The sequence below is a fragment of the Heterocephalus glaber genome, unplaced genomic scaffold (assembly GCF_053883595.1).
Source record: "Heterocephalus glaber isolate CG9 unplaced genomic scaffold, H.glaber_assembly_v1.0 deba00001509, whole genome shotgun sequence".
Lineage (NCBI taxonomy): Eukaryota > Metazoa > Chordata > Mammalia > Rodentia > Bathyergidae > Heterocephalus > Heterocephalus glaber.
Window position 1 is genome coordinate 37,337,943 of NW_028258325.1, and position 15,280 is coordinate 37,353,222.

The 15,280-nt window shown below is 37.2% G+C and overlaps 2 protein-coding genes across 13 annotated transcripts in view; one reads left to right on the top strand and one right to left on the bottom strand.

Annotated features, from left to right (window-relative positions):
• The window catches only part of Yipf7 (Yip1 domain family member 7), a 38,852-nt gene extending 38,276 nt beyond the window's left edge, over window positions 1–576 (bottom strand). For both annotated transcript variants that reach the window (XM_087187542.1, XM_087187541.1), the window contains exon 1: window positions 452–576. The gene's annotated coding sequence lies outside the window, so the exon portion shown is untranslated. The remainder of the gene's footprint in view (window positions 1–451) is intronic.
• Guf1 (GTP binding elongation factor GUF1) overlaps window positions 1–15,280 on the top strand; it is an 88,149-nt gene that overhangs the window by 41,450 nt on the left and 31,419 nt on the right. For 8 of the 11 annotated variants that reach the window (XR_015441348.1, XM_004849779.3, XM_087187546.1 and 5 more), the window contains exons 1-4: window positions 11,404–11,758; window positions 13,563–13,674; window positions 13,809–13,957; window positions 14,130–14,210. Coding sequence is in view for 9 of the 11 variants with exons in the window: in XM_004849779.3 (XP_004849836.1) it covers window positions 11,594–11,758; window positions 13,563–13,674; window positions 13,809–13,957; window positions 14,130–14,210 (507 nt within the window). In the remaining 2 variants the exon portion in view is untranslated. Of the gene's footprint in view, window positions 1–11,397; window positions 11,947–13,562; window positions 13,675–13,808; window positions 13,958–14,129; window positions 14,211–15,280 lie in introns of those variants that run through there. The other 3 variants (XM_087187549.1, XM_087187548.1, XM_087187551.1) reach the window with 2 other exon arrangements.

Below are 15,280 nucleotides of genomic sequence, written 5' to 3' on the forward strand. Positions count from 1 at the left end.
GGATAGTGCTTCATTTCTGCAGGTCAAAGATTTTACAATGGAGCATTGAACAGGTTTTTGTACTCCTCAAATAGCAAAGGAAAGATGCCATAAAAACATCATTTTCAGTTATTACTAAATGCCTAACACAGTAAGAGGCACTGAAGGATTTGTGAAAAATAAGCTTTGTTTTTGAGATTTTTGGTTTTAGAATAATATATCACAAAGTAGAAAATAGTTGAATTGGTCTTCGTTTGATTACCACAGGAGTGTCAATAATAAAAAACCAAAGAAAAAATTTCTACTTCTTTCTAGTGCTAATTTTTTAGCTAATAGTTGATAACTGTAGTGAATGGAAATCAGAGTTACATTTACAATAGGAAAGTCTCTTTTTGCATTTTGTATTTGCAATTGTACTTTGGATAACTGTTTATATGACATTCATTTACCTTTTAAGACCATCTAGTTTTACCTTTCAGTCAAATTCATTTCTTCTCCAGCCACACCATCACTGTTTTCATGTAGACTGTCGTCATTTATGTTATAAAGCTAATTTATTCCCTGGCTCCAAGCAGCTTTCCAAATTACCTATATGAAACATAAATTTACCATTAGTCCCTAATTAATACCTCTCTAACTTTGCAGTGACTACAGTCACCAGCAACATAAAATCCAAGCTCTTTTCCATGTTCCACTTCCTAATTTTTCTTTATCCATATCTTGCAAAACTAAATCCCTACAACTTAAAAGTGCCTGCTCTATCTTGCATATGTCATACATTTATTCATGTAGGATCTTCCATCTGGAATACCACCACCATTTCTATCTCAGTTTAGCTACCCTGACTCATCCTTTAACATCCAAGGTGGGGACCTAATAGTGCTCAATGAAATCTGTCAGAGTGGTGTGAAAATGCTATTTTCAACATACTGTCTGTATTAACTTGGGAAATTTATTTAACTTGTCCAAGTTTCAGTTTTTTCCATCTGTACATAGGGACAGTACTATTTTGATGACTAAAAAGAAAGATAAAGTTTGTTTAGAAGACACCTGGCACATAAGTCTTTTATCAGCATGTATGAATAAGGATTATTGTCACCTGCCATGTGAAAGCTTTCTTCATACCATCACCTTGACTGCAGATGCTTCTCTATTGGGGTGATAGCCTGACCAGTTACCAGGGGATGCCCAGTCACCTGAATGAGGGTACAGCAGGGGATGAAAGAATAATATACAAAGAACAAGGAATAAAGAATAAAGAACAAATGATAGTTTATTACTTGGGTATGCCAGGAATTGATCTTAGCTCTGTTCTGGCTAATACCACAGACTCTGGATTAGTCAGTATTCATAATTATACAACATAGCAAGGAGTACAAAGGCAGATTTAAGGAATAGGAGAACTAATGCACTAATAAGCCAGGCTGTAAAAGGGAGTAACTATGTATTCTTGTCAAGGCCAGGTCACAGTTAGCAAGCCACCTGTGCTATTTTGCAGGCCAGAGCAAACAAGCCAACTGCACTGTCTTTAGCTAATGTTTGATCTTGGAGAATGGCTGCACAGAGTCATAATTTCTCAGCTGTAGTGTTTTCTTACTGCTAGAGACATCACAACCTCATCAATCATTGAGACCTCAATTGTGACCGTTGGCATAAGGAAGTCTGTCTCCATATACCAGCTGAAGGGTCAATTAGCAATTCATACTTGGGTCTTGGAATGACTCATAATTTTAATCAATAGCCAAATTCATAAGTCAAATCAATAATATATAAAGCCTGCTTGGTGCAGCTTCAAGTTGGTCTTCTGTACTTTTCTATGTCTTTTTGTAATGCTTTATCTGTATTTTTATCATAGCAATTACAACATTGTACTATTGTTATCTTTTATACAATGTCTTTCTTCTGATTGTGAATTGTGTCAATATCACAACCACATCTATTTCTTTTTTATTTTCATGGCTTAACACAATGTCTGTCATACAGTAAACATCCAGAAAATATTTGTGGAATGATTAATAATGAATAAGTACAGCTTTCTCAGACTAAAAGAAATATATGTACTTAAATTCTAGATATCCATTGCAAAATAAGAAGATGTCTCAAAACTCACTGAATTTAAGTAAGATTTTTCCCCAGACATCAATAATTTGGGCCATATGGATGGACAGTGCTCTTTCTTGCTCTGCTTGGCAAAATCTGTGATAGCTCAGAGACTGAGGATTGAGGTCATAACAGCATATATCTGATTGTTCATGTGCGTGATCCATTAACAGAAAGGATATAATTAACATCACTAATACGTTGACTTGAAGATAGATGATCCAGGTGCTCTAATCAGAGCTTTCTCTGACTGGTGGCAGAAGTCAGAGATGTGAAATACAAAGAGGATTTGATGTACCATGGCTGCCTTGAAGATGGAGAGGACTATGTGCCAAGGTGTATTAACAGCTTTTAGAACATAAGAGCTGCTTCCAACTGATTGCCAGAAAGGAAATGAGAATCTCAAGCCCAAATGAATGGAATTCTCTGGGCTTTTAGTTTTTCATTACAACAAAATACTTAAGGCAGCAAACTTTATAAAGTGAAAAGGCTTATTCAGTTCACATTTGTGGAGTGCATGAGACCTATATTAGCTCTGTTTGATGAAGGCTGCATGACATCATAGGAGAAAGAAGTGGAAAGAATGTATGTGTGTAGACACATAGGATTACATAGGAATAGAGAGAGAGAGAGAGAGAGAGAGAGAGAGAGAGAGAGAGAGAGATGTTCTACAGTCAAAGGTACACCTCCAGTGACTTAAGGACCTTCCACGAGGCCCTACTCCCCAAAGGGGAGTACTCTTACCAACAAGGCCACCATAGGAACCAAGCATTTAATCACAATGGACCTTTGAGGGATACAAACCGTATTTATCTATAGCAGCCAAAACCTGAATGAAACTGGAAGTAGATATTACATAAGTTACAATCAATCAATCAATCAATCCATCCATCCCAGACTGATTATATCTTTGAATTCAGCCTTGTGGAAAACTAAGGAGAGCACTCAACTGAGCCAGGCTGGACTTTCTATAACTATACTTTCATATAACTACAAACTAATAAGTTTATATTACTCTCTTTTGTGATAGTTTCATTGCTATAGAAAACAAATATAATGGGGGTATTAGTGTAACCATTTGAAAAATCTCCACCACAGGAATTTATTCAGATTATGTAGATTTTAAATGTGTTTTCTTGAACATAAATAGTTTAAAAGCAGTTACTGTTAAATAATTCTCTGGATTTAAGGCTAATTTTAAGATAATTTTCACAAATTACTATGAATGATAATACAGATTCTCAGTTTGTTTCTTTTTTTAATCTCAAGAAGATAAGGTTTATCTAGGTTCTTTACCAGGATCAAGATTTGGAGAGAAGGATATTGATACAGACTGGCTAATGGCTAACTCTTAAATAACTTTATGGGTTGAATTATGTCTCCCCTAGATGACATGTTTAAGTCTTAATCACCAGTAATTCAGAATGTGATTTATATGGAAACAGGATCTTTAAAGAGTGATCAAGTTAAAATGAGATTATTATGATGGGCCCTAACCCAGTATTTCTGATATTAGAAAAAGAGGAAATTTTAGACGGGGATATAGAGCTACAAAAGGAAGACTGTGTTAAAGAGACACAGGGAGAATATCATCTGATAAAGACAGAGATTCTCATGATGCTCCTATATAGCAAGGAATGTTAAAAATTTCCACAAAGCAACAAGAAGTTAGTAGGCAGGAATGGAAAAGACTGTCCGTCTCCACCCTCAGAAAGAAATAACCCCATTAATGACTTCACCTCAGAGTTCAGTCTCCAGATCTGTAAAACAATCCATTTCTGTTTAAGTCACTCAGTTTGTGATACTTTGTTATGGTGGCCCTAGCAAACTAATACAGGTTTTAGTAACAGGAAGTGAGATACTATAGTAAAAAACACCCATATTTGTAAAAATCGCTTTAGAATTAAGTCATAAATAAAGACTAAGAAAGAGTTTTGAGGTACATAATAGAAACAGCCTAGATTTCACTGAGGAGATGGTTGGTAGAAATATAGATGTGAAAGAAGAGCCTGCTGGAGGCTCAGAAGGCAAGGTTTAGAGAAATGTTCTATCAACTGAGATAATGTGGGTTGTCATGTACACAATGTTTCTAGAAGTATGAAAGGTAAAGGTGCTTCTGAGGAGATGTAAAGCAGAAATACAGAATGTATTACTGGAAGCTGAAGAAAAGCTAGTCCATGCTAAAAGTGACAAAGCATTTGCCTCAATTCTATTTTGTGAATTGGAAGAAATTTCTAAGTACAAAATTTGGTTGCGTAATTGAAAATATTTTTAAGCACAGTATTGAAGGTGAGGCTTGGTTTCTCCTCCTTGTTAATGTGAGAGAAAAAAGATAAATGGAAGAATTCTGCCTCAGGACTACAACATAGAAATTCTGCTTGAATTTCACTATAGATTTTGAATTTCTAGTGAATTTTGCACTGAGGATGCAATATCAACTCTTATGTCAAGTCCCAGTCCTCCTAGCCTAAAAGATTTTGTACTAGCTGTTGTTCACAACTGTGTGGGACAATTACTTAAGATTCCATTTGCAGTCATCTCTTTCTATCCCTCTCTACATATATGTGCATATATGTATATATTTATAAATACAAATATACACACAGCTTGTGAAGAGACTTAAAAGTGCAGAAAGCCATAGTAGTCAAGAAAATACACATCAGCTTTTTGCTTTAGCAAGCTTATTCTGTCAGTGGTGTGTAAAATGAATTGAATATGAAAGTGATCTATTTCTCTGGGAAATCATGACTAATATAGTTGCTTAGGGACAGCATCTAGAAAATGTAAACATAGCCATATTCTCTTCAATATGTCGAAACTGTTTCTTCCATTTCACAAAGGTACCCTAAAGTATGTTAAGTTTTCTCTTTTCAATAATTTTATTTCCTACCCTCTGACTTTAAAAAGTCACTCAAATGTCTATAAGTCACCCCCGCATTCTCATTTTCCACCCGATTCAGATAGAACTTGGTGTATCTTCTTGACATGATCAAAATGGAAAACTATTCTTTTTCTCATCATCTTTCCTTCTCAATAAATTGCATACAACATCATCATAGTAAACTTTGTAAGCCAAAAAGCCTGATTTGCGATTTTCTCACATACAGTGGCTTTTGCACAGGATAATGGTGAAATGTTAGCTACCAAGACTCTTTTCAAGGTCCTTCAGGAACTAGGTCTAACTATTCTCTTCATATATAATTCATGCCAAGTTTCTCTTCTTCTCCATGTACTTTTATTCAGGGCTAATTTAAATGTATGAATAGACATTTATCAGATGAGATGTGGAAGCAGCAAATAAACATATGAAAAATGTTAAACATCACTAGTCATTTGAGAGATGCAGAAGAAAACAATGCTGAGATTCCATCTCACTCCAGAAAGAATGGCCGTTATCAAGAAATCAACCAATAAAAAATGTTGGTGGGGCTGTGAGGGAAAAGGAATCCAACTGCACTCTTGGTGGGAATATAGGCTGGAGCAACCACTGTGGAAATCAGGGTGAAGATTCCTAAAAAAACTAGGATTAGAGGTCCCATTTGAGCCAGCTATTCCCCTGCTGGGTATCTTCCCAAGAGAGTTAAAAGCATCATAACACAGCAATATATGGGAATCCATGTTTATATTGGCACAGTTTGTAATAGCTAAATCTTGGAAACAGCCCAAATGTCTGTCAACTGGTGATTGGATAAAGAAGATGTGGGTTTTTTTAAAAATATAAAATGGAATATTACTCAGCTATAAGGAAAGATAAACCAGAGACTATTTATAGCTAAATGGATGCACCTTGAGGCCATACTTTCAAGTGAAATAAATAGGACACACATATGTAAATACTGAGTTGTTTCTCTAGTGTGAGAAACTGAAAGTGTAAATAAGGACCAAACTGCATAACAAATATTGTGAAACAGGAAGAAAATGTTCAAAGGGGAAGGGGAACAGGGTGTAGGGAGAAAAAATGAAAAAAAAGAAGGAAAAAATGGAAATGAAACTTTTGTAAATAGGAAGGGGTGGAGGGGTTGAAGGGAGGGCAGGGAAATGGGAAAAAAGTAAGAACCAAGATATATCAGGTACGGGTATAAATTCCCAGTGATGAATGTGATCATAATGTTTACCTAAAATGTACCAATAAACTCAATAAAAATGTAGTTATAAAGCCCCAATTTACATTTAAAATTTAAAAAATTTTAAATCACAGTTTAAAAACTGTTCCACAAAAATGAATTCTAGGATGTAGTTTACACTATAGAGAAAGATGACACTATATTGGCTACCTAACAGCAATATTAGACACAGTGCATGAATATGCTATAAAATTGTGCATATACTTTTAAAGACTATTGTGATTTTATTTTAAAACATTTATTGATGATATTGCTAGAGATAAAAATGATCCACAATGTTGGTAATCTTGAAACAGAATTTATAGGTGGTAAAAGTTATTTATGTTTTTATTTATCATTCCCTTTGTTATTGGCTGATTTGTGTTCCTCTATTGCTAAGACTCATATGTTGAAGCTAGAGCCTCCAATACCTGAGAATGTGACTGTGTTTGGAGATGTGCATCTTTAAAAAGACAATTATGTTAAAGTGTGAGGATTACCATGGGCCTAAATCAAATATAATTGGTGTCCTTGTAAGAAAATGAAGTTAGAACACAGACATCTATAAATGGAAGACCATGCAAGAAATCAAGAAAGTAGCCTACATACCAAAGTAAAAAGTTTCAGAAGAGATTGACTGTGTAGACACCTTGATGTTGAACTTCTAGCCTCTAGAACTGTGACAAAATAAATCTGTATTGTCTAAACCACTCGATTTGTGGTATTTTGTTATGGCAGCTCTAGCAAACTAATATATACTCCACTATCCTTAAAAACATTAATGTAATGTAATAGCTGTGGATCAATTTGTCATATAAGAATGATATCTCTACATTATACACTTATTCTTAGGGGGAAATGGCTCGTGATTTATGAGTTTTCAATATATATCAGCCGTTCAGAATATCTGTCTTGAATTTTGGACATAATCTTCTGCAACTATTATTGTGTGTCATTATGTGTTTACTCACCTGTACTTTTGCTCAGCAGAGCAGAGATGAAGGAGCAGTGAAAGGTGCAGGCTCTGGATTCAGTCTGCTTGGGCTCTCAGCCCTGTTTTATCACTGTGATTCTGAGCAGTTAGGTAAAATGGGTAGATCACATTTTTCTCCTGTGCAAGAGAACTAAGACATCTATATCAGAACAGTCTGTGAGGATTAAATGAATTCATGTGTAAAAATTGTGGAGAATAGTGCTGAGAACAGAGAAAGTGTGATTATGCTGTTGATTATCCCCCTGCTTGATGAGGCTCTGGATATTTTCAGTGGGGGGGGGCTGTGGGGGGAGACTACTTATCCTTCAAAGCATAGAAATAGCATCACCACACCCCCTTTGAAGATTCAGTGACTCCACCTCCCTTTCCTTCCCAGGTTGTGCAGTTAAACATATTGCAAGAGGGCTGGGGATTTAGCTCAGTGGTTCTGCCGCCTGCTCCACAAGCTCAAGGACCGGAGTTCAATCCCTGGTACCAAAAAAAAAAAAAAGAAGCCAAACATATTGCAAGAGATAAGCTTTGCTTTCTAACAATCTGGACTCAAAGGTGGATTTTTGTATTCATGTATTTATTGTCTTAACTTATTTCGTGTTGCCATAATAGTTGAAGTTGAATATTTTATAAACAAAAAGTTTATTTAGCTCAGTTCTTGAGGCCTAAGAGCACAGGTGCTAGCATCCATTTCTAATGTGGACCTCCTGGTGGATAGTGTCACAAAACAGAAGTAATATGAGAGGAAGCAAGAGATCAGGGAGGAGCCATATTTGTTCTTTTATAGCCTGCACTCATGAGAACTAACATAATAGTGAGAGAAATAAATTAATCCTTTCCACCTTGATGCCCTTATATTTCCAAGTTTCCAGCATGTGAACCTTTGAGCAACACACTTAAACCATACCAAACCAAAACACTGATTATACAATTTCAAACACTTTGTTCAATTTCATCATTTCCACAGCTAGTACATTACTTGACACAGTGGTGGTCAGGATTTTTCTGATGAATGTAATTTTCATAATGTTAGCCTCATATGATATTGCAGTGTTCCTAAAGTGTAGGGCTAATATCTCTAGAGTTTCAAGTAAGTTTAGGTGACTAATGGACATGGCATTAAGGTCACTGAATCATACAAAGAAACTTCTTTTAACTTTATTTCAATATATGTGAGTAGGTCTACAAGAAAAACCTGACAATATTTCTGTTGGTACATTTGCAGTATATGATTACATTCATCATGGGGAGTTGGTACATATACATAACATATCTTAATTTTTTTTCATTTCCTTTCCCCTTCCCTTCTCCTCCCCTCTCTCTTGATCCTCTGCCTTTTTGAAGATTTCCCTGTTTCCTATTATATATTTTGTATTTTTCTCTTCATAGTTTCGGTTTCATGCAATATTTAAGCTCGTGTGTCTGACTTATATCACTTAACATTATGGTCTCAAGTGCATCCATTTTCCTAAAAATGACTCAAATTTATTCTTTATGGCAGAATAGTACTCAATATACCACATTTGCATATAACACATTTTCTTTATCCATTCATCTTTTGATAGAAAGTCACTTCCAAGATTTAGTTATTGTAAGTAGTGCTGCTATAAACACAGATATATGCATGTGCCAGTATAATATGATGTCTCTAACTTTTCTGGGAAGAGATCTACAAGGGGAATAGCTAGGTTGATTTCTAGTTTCAGTTTTTTGAGGAATCTCCATACTGATTTCCAGAGTTGTTGTACTGGTCTACATCCCCACCAACAATGTAGAAGGGTTCCTTTTTACCCACAGCAGTAATATTTTTCAATTCTTCTCTAATGCTTAATAATATCCCTTTTCAAAATCAAGACAGAACACTTTTTTTATTCATTACATTTACACTCACTGTTGTTTTTTATGGCAAGTTACTGCGCTTGTTCCATTCAATGATAATCAGTTTTTGTTTGAAACTCATTTACATATAAAAGTTAAAGAGAAATAATATATACAGTATATAATGGTGGTGCTAGCCTCCTCTGAGCCTTCTTCTCAAGCAAGATTTCAACCTTTAAAATCTAGAGAACCTCAGCACCAATGATTTCATCCACCTGTCCCCTTCCCCCAACAATAAAAATACTTGAAAAAGCACTAAGACAGCTTTCAACAGCTCAGCTGTTGATGATTACTATAGCCCCTTAAATTCCTGACTAGGAAGGCTCAAGGGTGCCTAAAGAATTTACTGTTTTTTCCAGAGAATTTCTGAAGCAGAGGCCCAGTTTCCCAGCTCCTATCAGGGAGTGGGAGACCAACTCCTATAGGCAGCACTTAACAAAGCAGAGGGGTTTCCCACTGACCTCTCCAACCTTTTGCAAATTTCCACTTCCCAGATAATTCAATTCCAGTTGTTCTGTTCCCTACCTTACCATTACCCTTTAAAATGTAGTCGCCTCTGTTCAAATCTAAGTTGAGTTTAGTTCACTCTGGACCATCTTCTCTATTGCAGTATGTTACTATTTAAAAATCTCTTCTTAGCACTTCAGTGACCGGCTATATCTATCTTTGCTGGATACAGTGAGGATCAATGAGGCATATTCAAATCTTTAAAGTCTGGACAAATTGACTTAAAAGTATCATGCTCAGTTGTATTTAAAGTATGTTCTCTAACAAAGATGGCACTAGAATTAGTTGTATAACAAGGACTGCTTTAAGTCATAAGAGTTCCATAAAGATTGAGCCTGTTAACTAAAATTTTTGATTCCAAGAAATCTGCCAAATGAAAAAATGCTCAAAGACTTTGGAAACAATATATAGGATTTCAGTCAGAATGGTTAATCGAGCGCAGCTGCTATGCTCCTCCATCAAATCCAACTCTGGATACTCCAGAAAAATCCAAGGAAAATACTGGGAGACACGATGCTTCCTTTGTCTCATTAACTGTGTCTTTTCCCTTCCCCTAATTCTTACTTCTCCAGAGCTCTGTGCTTCATGAGGTAAGCATCTGATGAAAGAATAACTTGCAGATCATGGAGACTGGCATTCAGGAAAGGCTTTTTTTCCCTCCAAAATGTTCCTGGATTCACCGTTACAATCAGTATGTCTGTTTCTGATGTACTTTTAATATTTGTACAATAACTGGCAACATGAGCAATACATGTCGATTTCTAAATTTTAAAAGTTACATTATATTCTGCTACTAGCTAGACAGGAAGCTTAAGTCCCACTGTTGTGGTAAAAGCATTACTCCCTAATCTAAACCTCAGCTCCTGCAGTCCTCCCCTTTGTGTGTAAAACTGCAGGCTCAGAAATCAGCTTTTCAGGTGCGCTCCTGGCTCTAGCGTGCTCTCAGGCAAGTCACCCGGTTTGCATTTCCTGAGGTAGTATGGGGAACTGATGGGTCACATGAAGCCAGAAAATAGGCCAAAGCAAAAGCGAATCTCCGCTAGCCTGTCACATGTGGAGAATACCTTGGAACAAGATGGAATTGTATAACCCTACGTGTGCTGTAACCCTAAAGTGTGCTGTGACTCTAAGAGTGCTGTAACCTAAGTATAATACAATCATAAGAGTGATGTGTAACCATAAGATATGAAAGTAATGAAAGTAGAACCTTAAGTGGTATGGAACTGATAAGGGTGGAGCCTGAATGGACGGGGCGTACCCCCGAACTGGACAGGGCGTACCCCGAATTGGGCAGAGTATGCCCCAAGCTGGACAGTGTGATAAGTCTGAACCAATACCCCGAACGCCCAGCTAGAATAGTATAAAAGGAGCTGAAGACCCCAAGCAAGTCGACGATCCGTCCCACCGACCAGTCGACCAGTCAATCTGATGATGTGACTACCGACCGAGATATCTGCACACCTGATCCCGTTGGGAGGAGCATCGCCGCTGACCAGACTAGACCAGAGGGCGAGGTAAGCGGAGAGGCGGATAGCCTAGCGCCGACTCGACGCCCTTCGTCTACGGATCGGACCCTCGGACCCTGCGGGAGGAAACGTCACGCTCCCATTAAGGACTTGCACAGTACAGGTACAGGGACGCGGTAATTGGCAGACTTAATATTGTGTGGTAACTGTATTGAAATGAATTAGGATAATATAAGATAAGTGTGTGAATTGCCATCCGAGTCCGAGTCCTCTTTACCCACGGTACCTGCTCGCGACATCACAACGCCTACCATACTCGAAGAGATCAAAACCCTCCACTCACGTGACCTCCCACCCTCTACCGCGGCGATGCGCTGACGTCAGTGAAGGCGCCGGTTTCCGGCTTTCTGCTGGGAGTCGTGGGGTGGGAACTGTAAGGCAACCTGATTTAGCCTCTAGAGCGATCCAGATTCTTCGTTGCGCGACTTCGCTGGGGGCTTAGGAACAAGCGCAGCATAGAGCTATGTCTTCGTCGCCTCTCCAGACCTTCTCTTGACGGCTCCCGCGCCCGGGCCATGTGGACCCTCACGGGCCGGAGCTGCTGGCACAGACGCGTGCTCCTCTCCTGTGCCACAGGGCCCGCGCGACCCCAGCTGCCCAGGTTCCGGCCCGCTGCGAGCCACGGGGACGCTGCGGGGTCCTGGGCTAGCGACAGGCTCTGCAGCTCGGCAGGGCACAAGGTGACCGCCTCTAAGCCTGTGATTCCGTCCCCTTCAGGACTTCGCAGCGTGCTCCGTCCACTCTTTCGGGGCTTCCTGAGATTGGGTGCGGACCCGGCTTCCAGTTATTTCTAGGTGGCAGAGCCTGGAGCGCGCGGGATCCACTCTGCTTTTTTAATCCTTCCACAGCTCCTCCAGTGTGACCTTGGGCAAGTAATTTAACTTCCTAGATTTAATTCTTGAAGAAATTTCCTGGGAAGCTCCTAGTGTAACCTCCGTTTTCTTGCAGTTTATTAGCTGTATGACTTGGGCAGGTGACTTGACCTTTCTGACTGCCTCTTCGTTTGTTGAATGCAATACCAACTATTCATTGGCATTCATTGCATTCATTGGCAATTTGAGAGGTTTCCCATAAAACTTGTTTTTTCAGTCCAATGCCTAGAATGCAGGAAGTCGTTATGTCTTCCATTTGTTATTTTCTTCTTTTTTTTTTTGGTACTGGGGATCAAACTCGGGTCCTTGCGCTTGCGTGTTATTTTCTTTTAACTGGTACTGTAAAGAGATTGTTGACTTCAACCCCTACATCCCCCAATTTTTTTATTTTAAGACAGGTCTCACTAGTCTCTAAATTGGCCAGATTGGGCTAGAACTTGTGGTCTCCTGCCCTAGCCTCCCAGAATACTGGGATTACAGGTGTACGTCAGCTAGAAAAAAAGCCTGTATAATTTTTATACTCGTGATCTGGGGAGGTGGGGATTCACAACTCCAGAAACTACACTGTCTGCTAACTGTGAAGAGATACATTTTAGGCGTAAAAATTGAAGTGATTGAAATCAAGTTGAGTTAATGGAAAAACAAGGCTTTATATAATTAATCACTTTAGTCTTTTCAAAGATACCAAAGGTTTTAAAACGATTTGTATACATTTGTCGATTCAGAGTTGTCGAAAAGGTGTTCTATGAACCTTTGACTTGAATAGACCAAAAAAAAAAAAAAAAAAGCGAAAAAATGGGGTTTTTTTTTGGCAGAGTTCTTTAAGATATAATTGTGCTTTTATCTGCCCTGGAGCAGTTATGAAAAGAAAAGGCGAATTTTATACATATGATAATTTCACGTTTACTGAGTATGAAACTGATTAGAATAAAAAATAGAATATTTAGAGTTTAAAAAAGCCCAATATATTCTAGGTGAATATCTTTGTGATTTTTTTTTTTTTACATTATGTATGCACTAAAAACCAGGGACTTGATTTTAAAATACTTACAAATTTTAAGTGATAAAAGCCCTTTTTGGATGTTAATCTTTTTTCTTTCTCTCAGGAGAGCCACAAAATTGTTTTTAAATGGAACTTTGAAGGCAGTATTCAGAACTCAGATTTTTAAATAGACCTGATTGGTGATTCAGTGTGTGATAGGAGCAGAGAATTTCATTTTTTTCAGCTTTTCTGTAGCTCCTTTACCTTAAGAGCGTTTGCACGATAAGGATTCTTAGATGTTCAGGAGTTCTGGGTTGTTTTCTGTTCTATGAAAATAAATTGAATTCCTGATTGGCCTTGTAAGTTGTGACATATTAAGTAAGGACATTTTATTTAGCCCTATGGTCAGTCATCTTTGACTATGGAACTGATGTATTTGATGAGTGCTCTTGTAAAGTGTTCTTTGTCTTACGAGCTTAGGCATTCTCTCTACTGTTAGAAAAATAAACTGTAAAATATCAATACTAGAAAGGAAATCATTCAAAAATTAAAAGAATATTCTTTGAATTAGTATATTTGTTTTATAGTATACAAAATTATACACCTTAATGTGGTTTTTTCTCTTTCTAGGAAAAACCAGACACATCTAGATTTGCTGTTGAAGATATCAGAAATTTCAGTATCATTGCACATGTGGATCATGGCAAAAGTACTTTAGCTGACAGGCTGTTAGAACTAACAGGTATTTTCATTTTATATACTTGACTGCTGTGAGTAATTGGAAATTTACCATGCTTTCTTAAGTTTTGTTTTTAATTTTACAAGTAGTATTTTCTTTTGTGAAGCCTAGAAAAATATCAGTGTTTCTATTTATAGGAACAATTGATAAGACAAAGAATAATAAGCAAGTTCTTGATAAACTGCAAGTGGAACGAGAAAGAGGAATCACTGTTAAAGCACAGACAGCATCTCTTTTTTACAATTTTGAAGGAAAGGAGTACCTTTTAAATCTTATTGATACACCAGTAAGTTACATCTTCCTTGCCTTTTGTTTTCTGATTGTGGTGATTTTAGTGTAACATGCTACAAAGTACTATAAAAAGTCTATAGTTAACTTTTTAGTTAAAGTTTGCTATAATATCCCTCCCTAAAAAATTACAGCTAACATTTAAAAGTACCAATATTTTTGTTTCTTAGGGCCATGTTGATTTTAGTTATGAAGTATCCAGGTCACTTTCTGCTTGCCAGGGTGTTTTACTGGTGGTCGATGCAAATGAGGTAGGATTTTTCAGATTATATAATGTGATGTTTCTGTTTATTTCCAGAGGTATTCATTAGAATGTTTTATTTTGGGAATAAAATTTTTGTTTTTAAATAAAAACATTATTAAAACTTGAAGTGTAATTACACTAAAGCATCCTATGGATTGATTAGTTCTTTTAAATTTTTCAACCTGACCAGAGAGATTGTTGAAGATGTTCTATTTTTTTGTAGAAGTGTAATGCTCTGTTATCAGTACATGCTACCAAAACCTTCCCTACCACTTTTAGCTGTTCTTAATCTGAGTTGCATATCAGTTTGTAGTAGAGCTTAAATATCTTGTGTTTTCAGGTCATGTTTTTTGATTTGAAGGCAATAATTTAGAAAGTACTATGCCTAGTAAAAAATATCAGTACTACTACCAAGTTCTTTTGTGGTATAAGTATGAAACATATGAAAACATTCAGCAGATAGCTATAGAAAGCTATGTTACACAGTATGAAAATATGCTTTTGATATAAATGTTTTTCACAACTTCTTCATTCAAGACTCAGGGATTTTTTTGTTATTTCATTGAGCATTTCTTGAACCCACCAAGGAAAGTCATTCTGTGCCTGCATACATGGTACCAGGCTTTACAAACTTTACCACGTGACTGAGTCTTGTGGTGGACTTTGATGCCCTTGTGGCTGCATGTTTCATCTTTGTGTTTCTGATGCCTGACACCGTTCCTGGCACAAGAGAGACTTCTAATGTTTCCTGAACTGAAAGGAATGATCACAAGGAATTATTAAGATGCATGGAATGTATGTTCCATAGTTTTTATTTTACTTCTGTATGAGATTCACCATGGCAAGCCTAGTAGAATGTCCATTGGCTCACCCTGCTTGGTTTGGCTATTGCTTTACCATCTGCGATCTTTATTTTGACCCCCCCAAGACAAAACCACAGAGGAAAGTAGGAAGGCTAGTGTTAATCAGCTTTTCATCATTGTAATAAAATCCTTGAAATAATTATGAAGATAAAAAAGTTTATTTGGTCTCTGTTTTGAAGGTTCTAGTCCATGGCTAATTGGCCCTATTGCTTTG